At 44.9% G+C, this 21,844-nt stretch overlaps 1 protein-coding gene across 4 annotated transcripts in view; it reads left to right on the forward strand.

Moving 5' to 3' along the window:
• The window catches only part of LOC138557992 (uncharacterized), a 40,793-nt gene extending 20,403 nt beyond the window's left edge, over window positions 1–20,390 (forward strand). The window contains exons 2-18 of one of the 4 annotated variants that reach the window (XM_069642645.1): window positions 818–932; window positions 1,426–1,558; window positions 1,887–2,046; window positions 2,890–4,758; window positions 5,874–6,106; window positions 6,484–6,590; window positions 7,157–7,325; window positions 8,059–8,578; window positions 8,705–8,820; window positions 9,182–9,273; window positions 11,027–11,114; window positions 11,221–11,286; window positions 11,393–11,481; window positions 13,075–13,189; window positions 13,271–13,363; window positions 13,726–13,806; window positions 20,226–20,390. In XM_069642645.1, the coding sequence (XP_069498746.1) occupies window positions 6,490–6,590; window positions 7,157–7,325; window positions 8,059–8,578; window positions 8,705–8,820; window positions 9,182–9,273; window positions 11,027–11,114; window positions 11,221–11,286; window positions 11,393–11,481; window positions 13,075–13,189; window positions 13,271–13,363; window positions 13,726–13,806; window positions 20,226–20,270 (1,575 nt within the window). In that variant the 5' untranslated portion in view covers window positions 818–932; window positions 1,426–1,558; window positions 1,887–2,046; ... (1 more) ...; window positions 5,874–6,106; window positions 6,484–6,489 and the 3' untranslated portion in view covers window positions 20,271–20,390. Of the gene's footprint in view, window positions 1–817; window positions 933–1,425; window positions 1,559–1,886; window positions 2,047–2,889; window positions 4,759–5,873; window positions 6,107–6,483; window positions 6,591–7,156; window positions 7,326–8,058; window positions 8,579–8,704; window positions 8,821–9,181; window positions 9,274–11,026; window positions 11,115–11,220; window positions 11,287–11,392; window positions 11,482–13,074; window positions 13,190–13,270; window positions 13,364–13,725 lie in introns of all 4 variants that reach the window. The other 3 variants (XM_069642644.1, XM_069642646.1, XM_069642643.1) reach the window with 3 other exon arrangements.
• Window positions 20,391–21,844: the final 1,454 nt, after the last annotated feature.

The raw sequence follows: 21,844 nt of genomic DNA on the forward strand, positions 1-21,844 counted from the left end.
CCCACTGTATGGGTTTCTTGCAGCATTAGGATTTGGGGATTATGCCTGGCAATATAATTGCCGGTTTTCTTAACTTTCATGTGATTGTTTAATCCCCGTACATTCCATGTCAACAGTTTGACCTTCAACCCATCACAGGGACTCTGAGATTGAACATTTGACATTGTCACATTGCTTCTGCCTTTTCTCCTCCTCTCCCTTGCTGACTTCCTGGCTGACACTAACTTTCCACTGGTTGCCTGGCCGCCCTCTGATCTCGGGGCCAGCTCCCCCCATGGCAGTCGCACTCCTGCACTGCCCTCCTGGCAACCCTGCACTTGGGTACTGTTTCTGTATCCCAACAGTCCCACTACCAGCACTTGACACCTGTTGTCTGCACTTACCCTTGCACTTGCCACCTGCTGGCCGTACATTACCTATTGTTATTATTTCTTATCCCATGTGCTGCACTGTCCTCTTCCCCCTTCCCACCCTGCACTTCTCACCCCGCTCCTTCCCATGCACTTGCGCGATCTGAATGACACTTGGCCTAGGAGGATCGTTGTCTGTCTTCACTCTGTTCCCCTCCCTTGTCTCAACACTCCTTGAAACACCTGTGTATAGGTGCATCATGAATGCCATATCATATATCATATCATGACCACATGCTCAGTTATGAGACTTGGGTATTTCCATGTTCAGGATGCTAAAAAAAAGAACCAGAGACCACATAACGGGAGAGGACTTTTGACTGTGGGAATTTGTTTTAACTTACTCTGGTGTTGTACTGCTGTCTTTTGTACTTTGTGTTAATCGAATTATTTCCCCATTTCAACAGAGAGTGCGAGTGAAGAAATAGCAAGAAGTGAGATCGTTCCTGTATTTATCTTTTGCAAGGATGTCGTTTCAGCAGAGCGGAATACAGGGGACCTCGGATCCTAATGACACCGCCAGTAAGCTTTCCCAAACTCTTAACAGGCTGCTAAATGCACTGATATTTAATGATGTTTTCATTTAGCTGAATGGGAGTGCTAATGATCAGTGACAGATGTCTAGACGAAGCTACTGCTTTGTGCAGTGTTCATGATCTTTTATGTTTAAGAAATGCATACCTACCATGTAAGTGGGCGTGGTGAGTGTGGATGAATCCGAGTCATTACTATGAGGTGGAATGTTATGGGATCTGGCAGGCAAGTTAATCAAACCAGCTTGCCGTAGAGAGGGGATGAGGGATGAGGGGACATTATCAAGGCAAATGTTGCTATCCCTTGTATCATTGCTGCAGCGGTTCCCAAGCTCTCCAACCTGACACTGGCCTTGACACATATTCTTTTGTGTAATGTCTTTATTAATTGCTGCATTTATTTTGGTATTTCAAAAACTATACAAATGGTCTTGTTAGGAATGAAAGTGTTAATGTAACTCTTCATTCATTTATTCTTACAGACCAGGGCAGTCTCCAAAATGTCTGTGCTAGTTCAGAGAATGATCTGCAGCCTCCGTTCTGTGTCCCGACCCTGGAAGAAACCCAGCTAGCTTCCGGAGCAAGATGCCAGAACGTAGAGACCGTACACCAGAGGTATGCCTTGGCAGCACGAATGTAATACAGTAATGCAATAGGTAGTGTGCACAGAGAGTAAACTACTTATATACAGGGCAATGACAGATCAGGGAACATTTACTAATATTGAATTAGTTAATGAAACTTTGCAATACTTTCATGTTCAGAGGGCTTCAGAGGCTGCTAACACCCTGGTATATGACTTACATGCTTGAGTTAATCAAGGGCCTTAACGCTCTACCCCTGTGCCGTTGATGGGCTGGTGATGCTTGCAGAACTCATAATTATATGATTATTACAGCCGCACCTCCTCAGACGTACTCTTCCTTTCTTCTCCTTCCCCCAGAAGCTCACTGTTCTGCAACAGCCTCTTTCTAAATGTGCCTGCTTCTACTCTCTGCCCTCTGCAACTCATCCAAAACAGGACCGCAAGACTTGTCCTTGGCCTCAAGCCCAGGGATCGTATCTCTCCAGGACAGAAATGTCTGCACGGGCTCCCAGTGGCGGTGAGGATAACGTTTTAAACCCTCTGCATTGTTCACAAGGCCTTCTGGGGCCTGGGACCTCAATACCTTAAATTCTCTCTTCCTAAATATCTTCCTTCTCGGGCTCTTCGCTCATCCTCGTCCAACACCCTCAGGGTTATTCGCTTCTACAGGCAGTGAGTTGGTGGTAGATATTTTTCTTCTGCTGGGGCATCCCTCTGGAATAGCCTATCTGAAACGTGAGAAGAACCATCTCTGGGTCCGGAAGCTCCTCAAGACCTTCCTCTTTGCTTCTGCTTTTTCTCCTCCTGTTCCTGCTGATGTGCTGGTTGAATCTGAAACTGCACTGGTTACCTGGCTACCTTATGATCCTGTGCCCATGTTCCCTCGCAACCAGTTGCATACCTGTACTGCCCCCTGGCAACCCTTGCATTCAGACTGTTTGTGTAGCCCTACTGCCACTTGACACCTGATGTCTGCACATACCTTTGCACTTGCTACCAGCTGGCGACACTTCCACTTATTTATTGTCCTTATTTATGGCCATATGTATCTTTTTTGTTATCCTGTGCTCTGCATTGCCCCCTCCCCCTTTTCCTCTGCACTTCCTACCCTTCCCTGCACTTGTGCGATCTCAATCTCACCTGGCCTACTAGGATCGTTGTCTCTGTCTTCCCTCCGTTTCCCCTCCCTTGGCTCGTTGCGCATTATAAATGCCATATCATATCATACTAACAGCAATTGAGAAAAATATCCCGGCTTTGGATTGTTTTTCTGACCTATTTTAATTTCTGTGATGCCATTGTTTTAACTGCATGCGGACATTTTTTAAAGTGATGTCACACCCAGGCAATTGTTTTACAGCTTTGTAAACTTTGAAGCAAAAATAGGAGACGTTTTGAACTTCGCAAAGTTTTTCCAGAGGGGTTTACAGGCCCACAAAGGTTGAACCTGAAACGTTATGCATCCAATTTCTTTGTAAAAGGTGGGTATATTCAGGGTGAGTTCCAATTTTGCTTACGCTTATCGGCAAACTGCTAATGAGGCCCTATGTGTTTAAGTAAGTAATTGAAAAGGTTTGCCTTCATACTGTGCATGCGTGGCACTAATATGAGTACTGAAAGAGTGATCATGTGTTGCAAGTGTGATAAGCAAATAACATATGTAACATCCTTAAAGTATCTAGTAAAACGTGTTTTTGCAAAGGCAAGTGAAATGTTGAAAAAAACACACCTGGCATCTGTTTAATAGTGTTATTAGGCTGGACAAATGCAGGTAATCCTAACTGTATTTTTTAAATATTTTTATGTGTGTAAGTGTTTACATCTTCACAACACGTTACTGTTGTATTCAACATATTATAGCACATTTTGATTTCTCCCCTCCCCTCATCCCCAATGGGCAGGCCCAGTAAGTTTCTCCCACCTTTTGCCTTTTTAGACTGTATTCCATCCCCTTTCTATAGTGTGTTTCCTGAGGGGAATAGCACTGCCAGTTTGACTTTCGGCAGTATCTTCCCAGTGAGAGATCTTTTGTTTGTGGAGTTTAGCCCCTTCATGTTCAATGTCGCTACCTTCCAATTAACTATTGTCCCATCGTGGAAGCCCCCCTACTCCTGTGATCTCAAACAGTATTTTCCTCTGATCCATTTGTGATGATGTACTGCATGTAGCTCCACTTCTGCACCCTTCTTTCTGCTCCCCTTGTCCAACTCTTTCCCTTTTTGTCCCTTGTTCCCTTTTTTGTTCCTTCTTTCCCTCTTTTGTACCACCTTCCTTCCTCCACCCTTCTTGTTTCCCTCCCTCCCTTTTTCCTCTTGCAGCATTCGGCCACGCATTTTGGAAGATTCGGGCCTAATGGCCAAACCACCAAGGTAGTGGCTCAACTACTCCCCTATTACTCCTCACTTATGCAGCACAGGGGCCGGAGAAATCAGGCAACCATCTTGTTTGCAGCCATTTTTTAGACTAGGACAACATCGAGTACATTTAAGTCTGCTTGAGAATGTCACTGGCAAAAAGATAGTGATGGTAGCACGTGAAATCGAGTAATTTTATGATACACAATGTTTCAGTTGAAGTCACCATCAAAAAAAGTATTTCTTGGCTACTCTTTCATCGCTTTAATACCTTTTACTCTGTACTTAGATGGGAGTCTGTATCGGTCATCGAAAGGCAGGATGCAGAAAGTTGTGACTAGCCTGGCAGAAGCAATGAAAGTATTTAGAGAAGTTCATGCTTTAGGATCAGGTGGCCACACAGGCATGGTGAAAACGAGAAATGCCTTGGCTTCTCGTTTTTATTGGCTAGGCATGACCAATCATATTGATGAATGGGTAAGTGTTTTGTTACTATTATCCTATGACATGTGCATATATACATAGACTCCACCTTGTAAGTCTGACACTTAATGAGTTAATCTTGTAGTGTTTTGGGGATAGTGAAGTAGCAGTGCATTGCGCATATGTTTATTACTGATTTGGCTAGTTTGTAGGGTGCATACATTACTTAATGTACTAGAATATATGGAAAGGAAATATCAAGGTTTCAGTGAATGCATATTAGTACAAAATTAGAGAGTGGAAGTACACCAGCAACTTTTCGCCTACCTTTTCCATCTATAGCACGTTAGTGGAGAAGTAACTTTACCCTTTCATCCAAGGTATCTACTTCTGAAGAATGCCAGAAAGGTAGTGACATCTTCAATGTGGATCCTGTCCTACACAGCATTAAGGTAAAGTCATGTAAAAAAATAAGATGGACTTGCCTGCAAAGAATGACTTTTTAACAATATTAATGGTAGCAGTATCTCCCTTTACTTTAGTCGTCATCCGTACCTGTGGTTCTGTATTTCTGTCTCTCCCACCTATTGTGGTTCTTCCCTGCTACTCTGTCCTATGTTGTATCTCCCTTCTAGTCTGCCTCTCCCTCCAAACCTCTCTTGGTCTTTATATCCCTCGTGTTTTGTGGCTCCCTCCATTTTGATACTAATATTTATCTCTCTTGCGCTATTCTCTTATTCTGTCTCCCCTTCCTGTTTGATGCTCCCCTCTTTTGCTACCCCAGTTAGTATCTTTCTACTTGTCTGTGTTCCTCCTATGGTGTTCCTCCATCTCCTTTACCAAGTGTAATAATGTGTTCTTCTGAGCGATTTGGAGAGCTATCCATCTTTCAGTCGCATGTCTCTTGCAGCGTTTTTTTAAAATCTTTAAATTTGCTTTCTACACCTAACTTGAGTCCATCTTGTTGTTATGCAGCTTTTTCTCCCTTCTGTTCTTCCTTTTTCCTCTTGCTCTTATTCCTAATCTCCCGGTCCTCTTGACTGGGCATCTTCTTTCGTCCTTTATCTACCTCCTCTAACCGGCTTCCCATTCTTTGCCTTTCTCCCTCTCTTCCAAGCTCATGTTGCTAAGCTGTGCCTGTACTTCCTCCTGTCCCCGCTTTTTCCTGTCCTCTTCGCCAGGAGTGGCAGACATCCATTACATGGGTACACGGCTTAGGTGACATTGTCTTCCTTTCATCACCCATGGTGACTGAAAAATAAACACATAATGTAATATTTTTTTGGAGGACCATGTTTTGCCCAGGCACCCCTTTTGTTTACACCTCTAGACCTGAGGCCACCGCCCCCCAGGGGGTCGTGACCCACAGTTTCAATTCCACTCTTTAACGGTTATTACCTTGGGGCCCGTATCATTGATGTGCTGCATTTTAATGAACAGAGTTTTTTAAATACAGATTAGCAAAGATGTCTCAAAAACATCTCAATGCAACGAAAGCATCCTACACTTTTTGTGTTATCTGCATCATGAAATCTGCTGATTGCATTTATGCTTTTCCCAATTGTAGGTTTCCAAACCTGGGAACTGGTTGGGATTGATCTGCTTGGTCCCCTCCCACGTACACCTGAAGGCTATCAGTACATCTTGACTGCTACTGATTATTATTCAAAATGGGAGTATGCGTATCCTTTGCAATCAAAGTCTGCGCTGGAGGTAGCGAAGAATCTTGTTACCGTGATATATGAGCAAGGTTGCCCACAAAGGATTTTGTCGGATCAAGGGACAGAATTTGTAAATCGGGTAAGTAGTGTAAGAACCGGTTTGGTAGTACCAGATAGACATATTGGCCCTCATTACAACACCGGCGCTAAACCATGGCGCTATTATCGCCATGGTTGGTGCCGGTGTTGTAACAGGTCTGCCATGGTTCAATGGGGAATTACCACCCCATTCCAAGGTTGCCGGGCGGTAATTGCCCATTGAACCATGGCCCTTCCCATTCCCATTTCTGTATTATGAGTCCATCCAGTGGAATCCATTTTTCTTTGTATTTGTATAAAAGATTTTATATCACAAATGTACAGGAGTTTTTTTGTTTTTTTAACTCAATTGTGCACAGTTGAACCAAACGTAGCACTTACCATTAATTATGCCATGGACTTCTGTTTCCATTGCAGTTAAATATGGATTTATGTAAAAGCTTACAAATAGAACGCAGCGGGGCAGCAGCCTATCACCTCCAGACCAATGGATTGGATGAGAAAACCAACCACAACATCAAAAGGTAATCGCTGGCTGTTTGAAATATCTAATATACGTTCCCCATTGTTTCGCAACCATTTCACCCTTAGGAAGGCAAAACAACATAGCAGCCAGTGGTGGTCATGGGGTGTTCCCCCTCCATAACCAGAGAGAAAAGCAGTAACGCAGGATAGCCAGAGCTCCATGGCTCCTGTGAGATGACTAGATGGTCAAACAGTATACATAGGTAAACTTTTCTTAGTTGTGGGTTTTGCAAGGGCAAGGTACAATGAGGAGTTTAGGTCAAGAATTGGTTTGGGTCAGATGGCAGTGTGGGGTGAGAATGATGTGGACCTCTCACTGCAGTGGTTGGCTAGTTATTGTGGCAGTATTTCATTAATTCTCGTCCAGTGATGGTCTGTGTAAGGAACATTTATTCTGTCTTACTGGGGATGCCAGTGTCTTTCTTTAGTGCTCATCGAACATGGAAGGGAGTGAACATTTTTCAATGTTTTTACTGTAGTGAATACTGCATGTGTCGTACAACAAGAAAAAACAATGCAAATATTAAAACCATGTTGAAATGTTTTCTTTTCATTTCCACTGAAGGGCTTACCTAAAGGTAGTGAATGAGAAGCAGAATAATTGGAACCAATTTCTGTTACCCATCCTTTTCTCGTTGCGAAGCAAGAAGCACAGCTCCACCAATTTCACTCCTTTTCAACTAATGTATGGGCGTGAAGCAGTGTTTCCATGTGAATTGCCTGTCACTTACGCTGTAAGTAGAACCATGTTGTATTGAAACCTATTGTGCAAAAACTTGTACCATGTCCTGTGATTAGTTCTATGTCACAGTACCACATTTTAAATAGTGAACACAAAAAAACCTTTAAGTCCCGGCTTTTTTTGGTGGTGCCTTTTTAAAATATCCTCTTTTTACATATTCCCTACGCCACCATCCCTTGCAAGGCGATTCCCTTCCCCACCCGCAACCACTTTTGACTAATACTTCTGTTATATTGGAGTAAGACCTCCAAATTGAACATTAACTTGAAAATGACATGGGTGTTAATCGTAAACGAGAACAAAGTTCAAAGGTATGTTTGTGGGGCATCCAGGTTAAAGCATTGGTGTTGCATTAATTTACTGTCATCCTTCTCTTCTGGGGTGCTATGTATCACCTTTGTACTTTACACAGTGAGAAGTTGCTTATAAGTTTGGTAGGACAAGATCAGGCGTACAGCGGCAGTGCGTATGGCTGCACTACGAGCACATATATCGGACTCATTGAAGTAATGCTGCAGTGAGTCAAGTGCAGCACATTTGCTTTGATTTGGCTTCAGCAAGACTGCTGACTTCACTGTACCCGTCCCGGGCAGTGAACCTAATCTGGGCTGTTGCATTAAATAACCTTGCCATTTTGATTACCATTTGTAGCATGTCTTTATTATACATCATTAACTATTGACATAAAGTACTAAATAAGTTGTGTAACAATACTTTATTTTAAGCTGGATCAGATTTTAATGGCAGAAGAGAGTGATTACGTTAAAGGCAAAGAAGAGCAAGATGTAAAAAGAAAGGAAACTAGAGCAAGAGTAGCAGAGAATGTTGGTGTCGCCCAACGTATTCAACAGGACACTTATAAGAAAAGAGTTTTAAAGAGGAGCGGAAATATGTCTGTGAACGTTGGTGACAAGGTACTTTTATTGAACGCCAGGAATAAAAGTCGCAAAGGTGGTGTACTGGGAACTAAGTGCCTTGGACCTTACATAATTAGGTCTTTGGAGGGAAAGAAAGTGTACCTAACAACGATGGAAGGACAAGACTTGAGGAAAATGATTAATATTAATCATATAAAGCTGTTTAGAGACAAAGTGACTCAGCAGGATAGCACAGCTGCAGACCATCAGGATATGCAAGTTCCAGGTAATACAGAGGACAGCAACACAGCTGAGGAAATGCAGACAGGAGAGGATGCGATAGAATCATTGGAAACAGAGATTAGCACACGTGTAGAACATGAAGGGGGTGAGTTTACATTTTCTAGCTATTTGGGGTTGTCAATGCCCCAACTTGCTGGTTCTGTTACTGTATTGTTCCTTGGTAAGGTAATGCAAAACATGTACACCCAATAGATTTGTTTTCCGTTCTCAGACAAGCCTTGTAGTGGTACATCTTTCCCACCTCGTCTGGAAGCAATGGTTGGGCCGCACAAGATCTACGATACATCACTACACATATTACAAAACAGAGGATGGATTTCAGAAGAGGTAGGTTGTGTGTTTTTGCTTTTCTGTGTTATGATTTTGTTTTAGATTTAAAAATGTTTATTGAATTCTGAGGTCATTACTACTTTAAAAGAATTGCATAGCGAAAAGAATGAGGGTAAAAAACATCAAATCGATAGGTGCACACAAAAATTGAGATATGCATGATGTAAAATTATTATGAAAAAAGATGTCTAATTACAGTGAGGTTACAAAAATTATTCATCATATTTTTTGTGTTATTTGCGCCATAAGAGAGAAGGTGAAAGTGAATTAAGCTTTCGGTGCACATCTGTATTTGTTTGTGTGAAATATTGTAAAAGTGATAGGTACTTAATATGACATTTTCTCTATCTGTGTATAGGTTATCGATGCCTATTTGCATGTTCTGATACTGAAAATGCATCCAGGTTGTGAATATGTATCACCGCATTGTCAAGGTTGCGTTCATGGCTGGTAAGATGACTTCCTGTGCTCGAGGTAGTGCACTGCTGCCAACCATTTACTCTCCCTCCCTTCATTAGGAGGGAATGCTATATTCAATGCAATATTAATATTATTGTGAAGCCAAACTTGAGATGCAACAGGTTACTTTTTTGCAATCCTAAATCACCATCTTGACTTTATTATTTCCATTTGTAGAGGGCACTGCAGCCCAAAGGCATTGAGGCGCTTGTTACAGGAAAGTGTACGTAAGCAAGATTGAAAAACTTGCAGTGGTTACTTAGTTACAGCATATGAGCAAGGTTACAGAGTACAGTTAGGGTGTTCAAGTTAGGTTACAGTACTGTACAAGGTAACCGCTTGCTTGGGAGTTGACGACAGCAGTTAGGCAAATAGTGTTGTTTTGATGGCTTTGCGGAACGCTGTGTGGGTGTCAATTCCCCTAATGTGCGAGGGTAGGGCATTCCAGTGGGCAGCAACGATGGCTGGGAAGCTGGAGCCGCCTGCACGTACTCTGCGTGTTATGGGTTTGGTGATCATGTTAGTATAGGCTAGTCTGGACAGCCTAACGGAAGTGGGTATGGCTACGCGTTGCGCCAGGTAGGGGGGTGCCAGATCATGTAGGCATTTGTGTGCGAGGGATAGGATTTTGAAGATGATTCTCTGTTTAACGGGGAGCCAGTAGACTTGTCTCCTGAGGTCTGATATGTGGTCCTTTCTGGGGAATCCTTTAGCGGCCCTAAGGGCATTGTTCTGGACAATTTGGAGTTTGGCTGAAGTTCCTCCGAGCAGCGCATTGCAATAGTCCAGTCTCAAGCCGATAGTGGCCCTGGCAATGGTGAGGCAATTCTGAGTAGTTAGGTAAGGTCTTGCTGCCTTGAGCAGTTTAGCGTAGTAGGCGGATGAGGAGGCAATGGCGTTGACCTGCCTGTTCATGGTGAGATTGAAGTGTAAGTAGACTTCCAGGGTTTTGACTGTATGGGACACAGCTATGGGTATATTGTCGATAGTGAAAGAGCAGTAGTTTTGTCAAGGTTAGCCAAGATGGTAGGTGAGCCGATCAGCAGAAGCTCAGTTTTGTCGCTGTTGAGACACAGCCAGTTTTCTGCCATCCATGCTTGGATGGTGCTATAGATGGAGTTAAGGGTGGTCTTGTCTAGTTCGTAATCACCCATGAGGGGAATGAGCACCTTGGTGTCATCAGCATAATTTGTGTATGAGATGCCCAAGGAGTCAAGCAGGTTGAAAAGGGGCCTCGTGAAGAGGTTGTTGAGGGTAGGCGCGATGCAGGAGCCTTGCGGCACTCCACATGTGATGTGACTTGGTGAGGCACAGGCTGAGTCTGAGAGAACTTTCATAGCCCTTTTCTGTAGAAATGAGGTGATCCATTCACAGGCTTTGGGGGAGACGTTGGCTGCAATCGAGAGGTGATGGCAGAGGGTATTATGGTCCACAAGGTCAAAAGCGGCCAATAAATCGAGGAGCAGCAGGAGCCCCGGTTTTCCAGCACCTCTATTGATATTGTAGCCATTCCCTCATTGATATTTGAATACTATTGTTTTCAGTGATAAAAGAGGATCAACTTAATGAACTGGAGATTTAATGCATAACAGTGGAGTTTGAGGCTTTTCTTCACCTTTTTAAAAATGAATTGCCTAAAAGATGTAATTTGTAAAAGTTACTTTATTGACCACAAAATACATGGCTGAAATGGAGATGGCCATGATAGGGAACTGAATTTTTAAACCTTTTTTAATGTACTCAGTGTGAAACAGGCAAAGTTCCAGGCCATCTCTTCCTGTGTATCAACCAGTATACTTGGCGGACGCTACAGAAACGCCTCGTACAAAAAGGTATTTCACTTTCACATGCTGTGCTCGGGTGGCAATGGAACAAGAAAATATGTACACATTTTTGTAATGTGATTATGAACTGTAACTCTTTTTTCCCCATTTTCAGTTTCCACTGCAGAACAGTGATGAGCTGTTATGTCCCTACAATACTGGGAATCATTGGATGTTTGTGGTAAAATTCCTTTTTAATCTTAAACAAATTAGGGCGGTGGAGTTGTTTCCACTAGTTAGTGTGTATGGTGTGTGCATCCCGAACATACAATTTTTTTAATGTGCAGATTATTGCCTTGAAGGACAGAAAACGTCTTCTAATTGATCCAATGGGGGAAGAGGGTCAACACAGTCGCAGGATTCTGCAAAACTGGAGGTAAGTATTATTTGTAAGTTAAGTAGATTATGTTGTAAAACCATTCTCTGGCATGGATTCACATGCTCATGAATATTCCCAATCGCCCGGCTGAGAATCCTCGGTAAAGAAAAAATATGTTTCAGTTTCATTTCTGAACTGTCTTTCTCCTAACAACCAATGACTGAGCTCTGGGTCATACTGCCCCCAGCCAACAACTGCCCTCTAACTAAGCCCTTCCTCTGGCAGCCATCTTCAGATTTTTACTGTACGTTCAAGTGTTGGGGGTTCTCGTGCTATAGTGGACATGGCTGAAGATAGAGGAGACTCGACACCTCTGTTCAGGATTTTCCTGGGATGTGGACTACGGAACATTTTCCTAGACGATGGGCACTCCCCTGTGCCTCTACTGCATGCATACCGACCTGACGCACGTGGAGGAGGCCTGTGCGTTCTGCAAGGATATGGTGCCCCGCACCACGAAGGACCGTCGCTATCGGCTGAGCAAGTGGCTCCAGTTGGGTGAGCCCTGGTCACCCAGCTGTAAGAAGAAATCCGAGCGGTCTTCTAATCGGAGGAGAGGATAGTGGCCATCCTGTGCAGGGTGCAACGTTTGTTGACCCTGAAGATCGCAAGGATGGGTCCATGAAATCCCTTCTCGGCATGATGTTGTCATGCATTTACCTCATTCGACTGTGCAGGCTGCGGATGCGGCCACTGCAGGAATACCTTGACGCCTGTTTGTATGTCCCTACTGTCTTGTCCACGTGCCGTGTATCTGACGCCTCTACAGATAACCACCATATCCCACCACTGCTCTTACACTCTACAATACATCCATCATTCAACTAGAACACAACTATAAATACAACCCCATGAACACCTCATCACCCTAATAAAATGCAACTAGCTGAGCACATTCCAGCCTAGATGTTCACATAGGCGTTCCTCAGGCCTAATCCTCAGGCCTAACACAGCCAGAACTCAGTCTGAGTGTCCACCCACCTGACTGCACACATCCAACTGACTTCTCCAGCATCACACCTATCGCTAGAAAGCAGCTCATATACAACAACCACACCAGCTGCACACATAACTGATGCACACACGCACCATACAACACCATCTCTCTCGACTCACTTGAACCACGGTTCCCGAGGGCGTTCAACCTACCAGCGCTTTGAGGTCATAACAATTATATATAAGGCACTATATAAGTGCCAAGTAACATAACATAACTTACAGGTATTCTGCTGAAGACCTGTTAGGACTTTGGGTTTGTAACTGGAAAACCTATTTGGAAACATGATCTACTACTTTAACTAATAGTGAGTACATATGAGTCAAATTCTGAAGGCCACCAGATGATTGTAACTTAGATGTTGCATGCCAAATCATAACACCACATGTGTAGATTGCCTGGAGACATGAACAGTCTGCTTTCATTATGTCTTCAATTGAAATGAAATCCTGAGTTTCATAAGTAAAAAGGAAGTGTGATGCTGCAAGCTTTGAAATCCATGGGGACCTCTGACATGGTTATTTGGTGAAACCATTATTAAATGGTGTGAAATTACTTAGCATATGTGTTAAGATGTAGTGTTATCTTTACAGAAACTTTTTGAGGAGCCACTTCCCAGAGAATCTAACACCTTGTTCCTGGAAAGTAGAACACTGCGCACATGAAACGCAACAGGATGGTTTCAACTGTGGACCTTTAATCTTGAAAGTAAGAATGTGCTATACATTTCAACATTTGACATTTATGTGCAATTGCCAACTCAGAAAACGTCCTTTCTTTTCTTCTCAGTTTGCCGAGACGTACCTTTGCGGTGGAGAGCTAAAAGATGTGCCAACAAAAACTAGTGATTTGGATGACTTCAGAAACCACATTGCTATGGAGGTAATGCAGAATTCCAGTGAGAACACATAACAGATCTTTTAATGTGGTCTCCTGTAATGTAATTGTCATGTACTGACGACTTTATCTTCCCATGTCTGAATCCAAGTTTCCCCAATTTGTAACTGGAATTAATTGTTTTGTACATTTCTTTACTGCTATATTTACTTCGACCGTACAAACCTGTATACAAAATGTAAAGATTCCCTCTAGTGTAAGGCATACCCTATGTAGCCAACGATAATGTGCTGCCACTAGGAAAGATGTGCATGTGTTTGTTTATACGAGTATATTTAAGAAATTATCAACACTCGAGTTATAGAATTAAGCAGTGATTTACCCAGTTACACTTTTCTCTCTTGCAGGCAACATTGACGACTACTGTATGGCTTGTAACCTCATTGACTCACAGTGTTGTGCCGCCAATGACCTCTGCTTTAATGCCAGTAAGACTGAGATTCTCCTCATCGGCACACCCGCCCCCTCCTTTCCTGTTGCTCTCTGGCCGGCCTCTCTTGGTCCTCTTCCCGGTCCCACCTGCATGGCCAAAAACCTCGGGGGTCATCTTCGACTCCACACTCTCCTTCTCTCCTCACCAATGACTTCTTATACCGAGGATTCCCAGCCCGACGACGGGGAATATTCATGAGCATGAGTACCAACTTCGGTTGGGTTGATAAATGTATGTAAATATGTTCTCTGTAAAGCCCTTTCTTTCCACACCCTCTACCTAACTCTCCTTCCCTGACGGGTTACAGTAGCCTGTGTACTACTATAGTGCAGGTGCCATAACCCTACAGGGATGCATGAGTTTGTGCTGCTCATGCATTACAGACAAGAGGACCCGTGACACCTGGAGACACGGCTTCCTCGCTACACCCCCTTTCACTGCATCACTCTGCAGTTGGTAAACATCTCGGCATCCCATTCTCCACCCTCTGGGCAGCTGCGGTCCAACTGTTTCTAGTTTGGGGAGGTTTGTGGAAGTTTACTAAGTTAATGGGACGGTAATAAAAATATCCCATAAACCTACAATTCACTCACAAGACGGCGAACAAAGGAGAAAAGAACCTTAGAACTGTGGTAAAAAGGGTGCTGAAGCACCTCAGGCAAACAGACCCCAAGAGCTGTGAGATTAGGCTCACAATTTATTTTGTGATTTGCCGCGGGATACCTGGGCCTGCACTTGCAGACCATTGTGCTTACTGTGATGACATTTACATTGTAATTTTGAATTTCACATTAATATTATAAATATATGTGCCTTGGTACACCATTTGCTTTATAGGCGCATTATAAATACCCAATGAAATATTGATAAATATGTTCATGGTATCATACGTTACATTTTGGTGGCTATTGTATGCATCCCAATCTTTGTTGAGCCTTACGTTTTTCATCTCTTTACACTTACAGAGAAGTCATCCTCAATGGAACATTCAGCGTTGGCTTGTGTGGGTGACCTGATACTCTTACGTCCCATCCCCTTTCCTCCATACTACATGGGCGTCCCACGCGAGGGACGGGAGACAGAACCTTTTTCACCAGAACAATCTACTTCCCCTCTAAATGTAGAGGCGCGCTGCCCTGACTCCGCTGCCACACCCCAGTCCCCTTTTCCGCGCAATGGTCGGTTGAATATTTTTTTTAACGTAACTTTTAATAAGAACAATTCAACCGTAACCGTGCAAAAAACCTCCCAACCCCTCCCCCCACTTTGCTTTTAAGGTAGTCCATAGTGTTCAAGTGCCATCTCCGGGCTTTGTTATCCTTGGTGTCATGAGTCAGTGCTCCACCGCATGCTTCTGTTCAGTCCTCTGGTCACCTCCCCTGTACTAGCTCGATTACAGGCTTTCCTGCTATGCCCAAGAGGTGCGTGTTCCTTGGACATCAGGCACCCCTAGATCATTCCTGTAGGAACTTCAATAACCTTGACCAGTCTGTGTGGAACCCTCTTGTATGCTCTCCCAATATGTCTCTATTTTGGGGCAGTCCCACCATATGTGGCTCCACGTTCCCTCCCCTCCATATTCCCTCCAATCGAATTTCGATTCCCTTGGGTTAATTTTGTGGAGTCTTTAGGGTGTTGGGTGCCAATGGAAAAGCAGTTTAACACAGATTTCCAGAATTTGGAGGGATCTCATGAGCTTGGGAATGCTCACCCATAGTTTCGACCATTCGCTCTCTTCTATTGAGTGTCCCGTGGATAATTTCATAATTTTTTCATATAGGGCCTCGGAGGGGGATCTTCACCCGCTTTTAGGTGCACGTATATGGACGCGACCTGTCGCCGGGATCCATATTCAGGTATTTTTCAAAGGGCGTTAGCTTGCGTGTCCCTGCTTGTTTCGTGGCGAGTGGAGTAACCAGTGCCTCAGTTGTGCATAGCGAAATCTCTCCCTCTCCCCCTGTTCGAAGTCTGCCGTATATTGGTCGAAATTGTTTGGCCTGGTTCCGCGCAAACATATCTCTGATCTTTTGGCATCCCCCCCCTGCTGCCACTTGGTGCAGGGCAGCAAGTTGTCAGTTTATTTTCAGGTTTAGGGTTATGGGTGCGTGATCTGAGTGTATGATAGTCTCGAGCGAGATCCCTGTCGTGTAGCCCAGCAGACTTCTGGCGAGCCACACGTAATCTATCCTGGAGTGCACTAACACTCTGACATAATCATTTCAGCCTTCGTTTTTTTAGTGTGTGCCTTCACCATCTACTGAAATGGCACTTGGAACGTCATGCAAGCACAGAATGTACAATCCCGCCTAGATCTACAAGCGGAAGCTAAGTAGCCCTGTTTATTCATCAGTGCATAATGTGTGTGCATACCAATGTAACTAGTATGAGTCACAACTGTCTCTGCGCACTGAATGGCCATAATTAATGTGTTATATGCATGCTGCACAATAGTGAAGCACGCACTGGGTAAGGTGTTAGGCAGTCTCTTGTCTCAACATAGTGTCAAGGTAATGAAGTGTGTGTGTGTGTGATGCACACAGCCTCATGAGCACAGAGATGTATGAACAGTCATGGGATAATTGGAGGAGGAGCAGAAGTTGTCAAGGAACATTTCTCCAGCATGGAGTCTGGCATGGATTCTGATGCTTGTGAATATTCCCCGTCATCAGGCTGGAAATCCCCAGTAAAAGAAAAAACTTTAACTTGCGTTTATAAACAGTCTTTCTCCTATAAACCATTCACTGAGCTCTGGGTCATACTGCCCCCAGCCAATGATTGCCCTCTCCCCAACCCCCTCCTCTGGCTGCCATCCTCCGAATGTTTTTTTTTCAAAAAGACTTTTTATTGGAGTTTTACAAACAACTAGATGCTTTATACATTATTCATATAATAATGCAAAGAAAAACAGTGAAAAGAATTCAAAACACAACCTTGCGCGAGGTAAACTAAATCGGGTGGGGGGCATGTCCGAGGGGGACCGGCAGGGAAGCAGCTTCAGTTTTAGATTATTAAGAAAGGAGGGAGCAGTCTCTAAGGTCGGCGGTGGGTCAGGCAACAGCGGTTCAGAGCCCGTTGAGCCCGTTAGGGATAGTCATCTTTTACCAACCAGCAGAGGGGCAGTGGCTGCCTGGTTATGCCGGGAACTGTTGTGCATAGTCTTAAGAAAGGGGACCAAATGCTATAAAACTTGCTTCTGTTTCCAAAATGTAAGGCACTGATCTTTTCAGCTACAGCAATGTGCCAACACTTTGTCCTCCACATGGGGATTGCTGGGCCCTCAGGAAGTTTCCACAGCCTGGCTATTGAAATTTTTGTAGCTGTGAGTAGGTGCGTACAGAGGTCCGCCAGCTGGCCCGTCATCGGAAGCATTCGGGCACGTCCACAAGAGGTGGAACAGCGTTCCAGTGTCCGTGTAGCCTCTCCAACAGTGCGATGGTATGGCAGGGTTACACTTGTGTAGGACCACCGGTGTCAAGTACCATCTGTAGCAAAGATTGATTGCCCCCTCCTTGTTTGTGACACATTTGGAGGTCCTGTGGGTCCTCAAACAGGTGCGGTTCCAGCTTTCCACGTTCAATTCTCTGCCTATGTCTCGCTCCCATCGCATCATGTAAGGCTCCTTTGAGTCGGAGGACAGGTCTGTCTGCAGTCCTTTGAACATGGGCGGGAAGTTCACCTTATAAGTTCGCTTTATGGAACTCGGGAGTTGAATGCCCAGGTAACTGAGGTGGGTTCTGGCCCATGGAATAGAGAATCTGGCCACCAGGGAGTCCACCAAGGTCCTAGGGATGTTAATACCCATATCAGTACATTTCGTGATGTTGATGGAGAATCCTGATGCGGCTTTAAAGCTGTCCAGCTCCTCCCACAGGGCTCTCAGAGGTTTCCGGGTGGGTTAGTGTCAATAGCACGTCATCAGCATATAGGCCGGCTTTGTAGGCTTAGTTTTTGACCTCAAGACCTTGGACAAGCGGGTTTCGGCGAACGGTTCCATGGACAGCACAAAGATGAGAGGGGACAGGGGGCAGCCCTGCCGAGTGCCTCTGGTTATCTAGATCCTGGGCGATTTGACGCCGTTTATCCTGAGTGTCGTGGTGGGGTGCTGATAATTTGTCATAGTCCACTGCAAACATCTTGGTCCCACACCAAAACGCTTCAATGTTTTTACCATATAGCCCAAGTCGAGTAGATCGAAGGCTTTATGTGCATCAAGAGACAGGATCGCCACCCCCTCTGTTAGCGGATAATATTTAAGGTGCGCCTGGTGTTATCTAGGGTTTTGTGGCCTGGCATGAATCGCATTTGGTCCGGGTGGATTAGATGTGGGAGGGTTCCAGCAAGCCTACGTACCAGGACCTTCGAGAAGATTTTCGAATCAACATTCATCAATGCGATGGGTCTATAGGACAAGCAAAGTTCTGGGTTCTTCCCGGGTTTCAGTAACGGGACTGTGAGGGAGTCCTCCATGGAAGGGGTGGTACAGCCCGTCTCCAAGAATGTGTTAAAAAGGGAGGCCAGATGGGGGGGGGGGGGCAAGGTGAGGACGTATTTCTTGTAGAATGGAGCACACAGACCATCAAGGTCTGGGGCTGTGTTCTTCATGGAGCGGATGACATTGATCAATGGCAATGGACCCCGGTCAAGGGTTTCGGATCCTGAAAGCCAGGCGTCCAAGAGTGTCCCTGCGCTATCAGTGGTCGCGGATCTTCTTGCCAGGGAAGGAGGAGCAATCCTGCACCACGACCCAGGATTGCTGAACCTGAAGCCCTGCTCCTGCAGCATTCAAGTTCGGTGTTTAGGAGCTGCCTGCGGATTGCAGGGAGGTCCTCGCCAATGCCAGGGCTCTGAAGTGTTAGACACAAATGAAGCGTTTTGCAACCTGGTGCCGATCGCAGAAGATTAACTCCCTGAGGGTCACGGCCCCACAAGTCTTTCCAACTTGTTGTTGTACACCAGGGCTCCAGGACAGTCTTCGCTTTGTTTGCACCATCTAGTCAAGGAGATCATCAAGGGACTATTCCGATATTCCCACCCGTGAAGGCACTGCCCCAGCGTGGGAACACAACGTGGTGCTTACTAGGCTCACGGGGGCCCCCATTCGAGCCTATGCATATGGTTCAGCATGTGATTCCATGCCAGACCCATGCTGGAGAACAACAGTTACAGGTAAGTACTGTGTTCCTTACCCTAATTCCCCCTTGCTTTTCACACCCTCATCCTAATTCTCTTTCCGGTTACCCTAGTTCCCTGTGCCTATCTAATCCAACAGACCCTAACCCTCTATCCCTGAGGCGTTACAGTGTACTACTATAGTGCAGGTGCTATAACTGTACGGGGACGCATGAGTTTGTGCTGCCCCTGCATAACAGAGGACCTGTTACACCTGGAGACACGGCTTCCTCACCACACTTCGTTTCACTGCCTCACTCTGCTGTTGGTAAGCATCTTGGCATCCCTTTCTCCACCCTCTGGGCAGCTGTGGCTCAACTGTTTCTAGTTTGGGGAGGTTCGTGGACATTTACTAAGTTAATGGGATAGGAATAACAATATCCCATAGAATGCACTCACAGGCTCCAATTATTGTGCGAGCACCTGGGACAGAGAACAAAGGAGAAAAGAACTTCAGAACTGTAGGAAACAGGGTGCTGGAGAGAATGTGTGATTTTCTTTTTTTTTTCCTCAAAGGAAATGTTGGAGGGAGATATCACCAAAGATTATTTGCCAGAAATAATCTTTGATCATTTCTCTCCTGAACATTCCCGATGTGCGCAAACCCCTACCCCCACCCCCAACACGCCCTGACCCCACCCCCTTAATTTGCCTTCCGTCTGGCTGGACCCTGAGACGCCTGATCCCTTTCACTTCCGTGATCGGGAACCAGCGCCACAGGGTCATTTGCTTTTTTTTTGTTGGGCAGCTGCGGGGGTGTCCCCCGCTCACTATACTATATAGTATAGTGAGCGGGGTATTGTAGGGGACACCCCCGCAGCCTTTGTTTTTATGGACACCACCAATAAATACATACCACAAAAGGTTCAAACTTTTTGTAGTTCGAGCGATTGGTGGTATGAATTTTAGGTCTTTTGGTAATTTGTATACAGTAATTTTGTCCTATTCCGCTGGAGCACCTCAGGCGAACAGACCCCAAGAACTGTGAGATTAGGCTCACAATTTATTGTACGATTTGCCGCAGAAAACCTGGGCATGAACTTGCAGACGATTGTGCTTGCTGTGATGACATGTACATTGGAATTTCACATTACTATTATAAATATATGTGCCTTGATGCATTTCCTGTAGAGGCGCATTATAAATACCCAATAAATTATTGATTAATATGTTCATGCTGTCATACGTTACATTTTGGTGGTATTGCATGCATTCCTTACGTTTTTCATCTCTCTACACTTGCAGAGAAGTCATCCTCATTGGAGCATTCAGCGTTGGCTTGTGGGGTGACCTGCATTTCCCACCAACCTCCTTCTGAGTGACATTGCTTTGAAGTTAATCTTCTTGATGACTTTTGTAATTTATTTTCTGTTAATACATATTTCATTGTAAAGAATAAAATAATCAGCGTAAAACTTGATTGCTTCTGTACTATTTTGCTTCTTTGTGTTAACATTGATCAAATCAGCATAACTTCAAATGGCCTTCAACTATAGAGAATGTGGGCCAATAAAGCAAATGGGGGATTTTACATCTATGCTTGCTGACAGGAGCAAATAGCGGGATGGAACATCACGTACTATTCAGTAGGAACTATTTTGCTGTGCCTTGAAACTTCATCCTGGAGATCTCCTTGGAAGTGCTAAAGAACATATAACTCATAAGTTATATAGTATATATAATTTGAATCCGTTTTATGACATTTTTGACTGGGGTGTATGAGGTGTTGATGATATCAGTTGAATGTGTGCAGTCTGGTGGGTGTACACCCAGACTGGGTTCTGGCTGCGCTAGGCCTGTAGGACGCCTATATGTGCAGATAGGCCGGTTTGTAATGGGATATAGCTGCTTTTCATTAGAGTGATGACGTGTTTGTGGGGTAGTGGTCGTATGTGAGCAGCTAGGCCGAATTGATTGAGGGGTATAGGTGCACTCTAATTGTGTGATGTGTAGAGTAGAGAGTAAGCATAGTGATATATGATGTTCCATCCACACGGTGATTAAGCGCAATGCACTTCAAAGGCATTCAATAACAAGGGAGGGAAAGAGGGAGAAAGCAAAGACACTCCCACAGGGCATGAACAGCACAAATGTGAAGATGGCTAGTGCACTCGGTCTAGAGACACCTAGACAGTGCAGGTGCTAGGGCACAGACAGGAGGGCATGCCTGGGAACTGTAAACGAGGACAGAAGGGGTTGGGTACACCGGGGCATCGCAGGGGCTAGGGGCAAACAGCAACAGCATGCAGGGGACCAGAGGGTACAGAGAGAAATCACAGTACCAGAGGGGCTGGGGGTATACAGCGACATCAAGGGCGACCAGAGGGGGCTGGGGGCACACAGCGACAACATGGAACACGAGAGGGGCATGGGGTAGATGGCGATATCTTAGGGGACCAGGCGAGAAGCTGGGAGCATCACACTCAACCGCAGGTTGTTGGAGGGGCAGTGACGAGATGTTAACCAGGGGGTCTGGTCACACAGTGATGACGAGGGAAATAAGGGCGGGGGTACACTGCGACAACTGGCGGATAGTAGGTCAAGAAAAGTTAAGACTAGTGATCTGACCAATCAGGGAGGTGGGCGGGCTGGGAGATGGGCGGGGATCAGGAAGAGGAAGCTGGTGGGGAAGGCAGGGAGAGGGATTCACTGAGGTCCGGAGCACAGATTAATTCAATAATATAGCAAAAACAGGCTCGGAGGAACTTTTAGATGCTGTCCACTCACCTCTCTTTCACAAAGCGATTATTACCCAAAGCAAAGACATTGGGTAATAATTGTATTATCGCTGTGTTGCAACTAACCAACAATCCACGACTATTCACAGATAAACATGCCGCTCCGTCCATGTTACCAAAATTGAA

This window comes from Ambystoma mexicanum, unplaced genomic scaffold (assembly GCF_040938575.1).
Source record: "Ambystoma mexicanum isolate Mex_15411 unplaced genomic scaffold, UKY_AmexF1_1 Mex_scaf31, whole genome shotgun sequence".
NCBI classification, from domain to species: Eukaryota; Metazoa; Chordata; class Amphibia; order Caudata; family Ambystomatidae; genus Ambystoma; species Ambystoma mexicanum.